This window comes from Myotis lucifugus, unplaced genomic scaffold (genome assembly GCF_000147115.1).
Source record: "Myotis lucifugus unplaced genomic scaffold, Myoluc2.0 scaffold_28, whole genome shotgun sequence".
Taxonomy (NCBI): Eukaryota; Metazoa; Chordata; class Mammalia; order Chiroptera; family Vespertilionidae; genus Myotis; species Myotis lucifugus.
The window spans coordinates 5,207,085-5,210,137 of NW_005871076.1; the positions used below are offsets into that span (position 1 = coordinate 5,207,085).

Sequence of the window (3,053 nt, forward strand, 5' to 3'; positions counted from 1 at the left end):
GTGCAGGAGGAGCTGATCAATGTTTCTAACTCTATCCCACTCCTTTCCTCTCTGTAAAAAAATCAATAAAATATATTTTAAAAAAGGAGATATGGAAAAATAATACAGTGGCTTCCAGTCCATAAATGTATATCACATTCTGCCAACTTTATGGTCAGAGAAAGTTTTATTTTCTCCGAAATATGCTTCACTCATATTTATCAAGAATTAACATAAGAACTGGTCTAGAACCATGAATCTCATAGGGCTTTGGTAGAAGTGAATGTGAACCTACCCTTAGGGATGTTTACACAGCCCAGGACACGATAGACACTGAAGATAGGTTTTTAGACAAAAACTTATGTCATATGAGAAAATCAACTGTCACAAGAAAGAACAGCAAATGCTCCCAATGGAAGAATTCACAGCCAAAAAAACTTCAGGTGATAACCCTGTTAGGTCAATATTGTTATTCTAAAATTAAAAGAGAAGAAAAACTCTACTGCCACACAGTAAATGGAACCAGACAGACCTATGGTTAAGGTAGACCAAACCTTCAATCCAGATTTGGCTGGTTCCAAATTTCCGTCCTTTACCCTCCCTCACAAGTTTATAGAGTAGGTAAAACATCCATTTCTTCCATTTTTCAAAAGTCCAATTTCTATCCATCCTTCTTGTTCAAATTTGGCCATATACAGCAAATTCTCAAAATGTGGTCTGCAGATGACTTGCATCAGGTCATAAAGGCTGTTTGCAAGAGTGTGAGAACCTGGACCCCAAACTCAAAGATTCTAAGTAAATAAATTTGGGATAAGGACCAGAGAATGAATCTGTATATATATTTAAACAAACTTATTTGGCCTCTCTCGAGAACCACTGTGCCAAAAGGTCTTCAGGAGAGTTCAGGAGAAATAAGTTCTTTGGAAGGACACTTCAGTAGCATTCTGGTCTTCTCCATACTGGCATACCTGATGCTCAGGCTGATTTTTTTTTTTTTTTTCTTCTCATCCCTGACAGCACAGGGACTAGCTGAATGACTAAAGAGCTTTGGCCTGATCTACATACATCTCAATTTAGTAGCACAAACTAAGCAATTTGTTAAAATGCTTAAAACCATACACGAAATCTGCGTGTAGTGTTGTGTCTGGAAGGATGTGGAGAAGTAGGCCAGGCCTGAATGATCACATGGGGTCCGCAGGCTGAATCGTAACCTGGGATCTTTCAAGAGTTACTAGCCGGCCCTGGCCGGTTTGGCTCAGTGGATAGAGCGTCGGCCTGTGGACTCAAGGGTCCCAGGTTCGATTCCGGTCAAGGGCATGTACCTGGGTTGCGGGCACTTCCCCAGTGGGGAGTGTGCAGGAGGCAGCTGATCTATGTTTCTAACTCTCTATCCCTCTCCCTTCCTCTCTGTGAAAAATCAATAAAATATATTAAAAAAAAAAGAGTTACTAGCGGGGAAGAAAGGAAGAAATTTCTTTCCCCCCCCCCCCCTTCGGGGCCCGGGGGAAAAGGAAAGGGGGAAAAAAAATATTTCTAGGGGGCCCCCCCCCCCCCCCCCCCCCCCCCGCACACTTTCCGGCTTTCTCCACCGCGCAGGCGCGGAGAGGGAGCCAAGATGGCGGCGCCCGTGGATCTGGAGTTGAAGAAGGTAAGGAAGCGTGTGCAGGAGGCCGAGGCTCCTCTTTGGTCGCTGAGGGACCTGTGGACAAGAATCTCGAGGAGACTCGAGTCTTGCGGAAGGAAAGAGGCCCCAGGGAGCTGGGGGGTGATATCCCGGGATCCTAAGACGGGGAGCGGGTCTCCTGAGGTTGGAGTGGGGGGCGAGCGGCTTTTGCTGGGGAAGAGCCGGCTGGGTGGGTTTGGTTGAGTCTGGCGGGCGGATAACGGGCTTGTCCTGTCGTCCCTTGTCCGGCCTGTGCTTTTAGGCTTCTTATGCACCCCAAACTTGGGAAGGTCGCGCTACAGTTCAGAGTTAGATATGCTCATAGCAATGCTCATCTCAGGGCTGTGGCCTCCCTCCCCCCACCGTTTTTGCAGGAGTTGTCGAAGAAAGAAACAAGTCCCGTGAAGTTTTCGAAATAAAATTGATATCGGAAGAAATTAGGTTTATCTCTTCAATTGCTTATAAGTGTGTTGTCATTCAGAAACGTTTTCACCACCAGTTGTCAGGATTCTAACATCTCTACTGACCCCAAATCGTATTTTTTTGGGGTGGGAGGGAGGTAGGAGGGGGACGGGGATGGAAAAGAATCCTAGGCTTCAGCTACTTTAAACCTGTCCTTTTCTAGAAAAGGAAACGGAGTTCCAGAAAAGACGCAGTCAGAGGTTGGGGTCGAATCCAGTATCCCCTGCCTTACTCCACACCTTTTGGCTATTAGTTTAGGTTCTTGAGAAGAACACATTTTACTTAAGACTGCCTTCTGGTCAGTCTGTGCATAAGCAATAGGACAGCTGAAATAGCTGTAGATCCTAAACATTGAAGTTGTTACTGCTGTGAGGATTTATGCGTGTATCTTACTTTTTGTCATTCTTGTTTTGAAACTTGTAAATTTGGCCCTTCGGTGGTGTTCTCTCACGCTGTAGTATCTCAGCTTTAACAATACACCAGTTTCCTTAGCAAACTGTGTACCGAACAATCAGGTAGTACCTGTAATTTTGCATGCAAAACAAAATTCATTTTAAGAATGCTTAAAGCATTCTAAAAGTTTACCTTTTTTATTCTGTTAAAGGTTCAAATTTAAGTCAGGGTTTAGTAAAAGAGCTAACAATAGCGTACAGCTGTGAATGGACTCACCTCCCAGTATTTAAATTTGTTGCTAAGAAACCTGTGGGCAATGAATGCAAACTAAGAAAATGATTTCAGCCTTAAATTGGATAGTTTTGACAATTAAATTAAAGAAACTTGTTTAAACATTTTGACTTCTATATAAATTATTATTAATATTATTTTTGCCTGGAGACTAATAGGGAAAGTCAGGCTCCTCCTCCCTTCCTCCCAAATGAATATTTTGAAACCTTACTAGTAGGTGAGAATCAAGTCAGAATAAAGATAAGTAGTAGCCTTGCCATGTATT

The 3,053-nt window shown here is 43.3% G+C and overlaps 1 protein-coding gene across 3 annotated transcripts in view; it reads left to right on the forward strand.

Moving 5' to 3' along the window:
- Positions 1-1,541: 1,541 nt before the first annotated feature.
- PFDN1 (prefoldin subunit 1) overlaps positions 1,542-3,053 on the forward strand; it is a 55,960-nt gene continuing 54,448 nt past the window's right edge. For all 3 annotated transcript variants that reach the window (XM_006086500.3, XM_023752079.1, XM_014453832.2), the window contains exon 1: positions 1,542-1,627. In XM_006086500.3, coding sequence (XP_006086562.1) covers positions 1,595-1,627 — 33 coding nt within the window. In that variant the 5' untranslated portion in view covers positions 1,542-1,594. The remainder of the gene's footprint in view (positions 1,628-3,053) is intronic.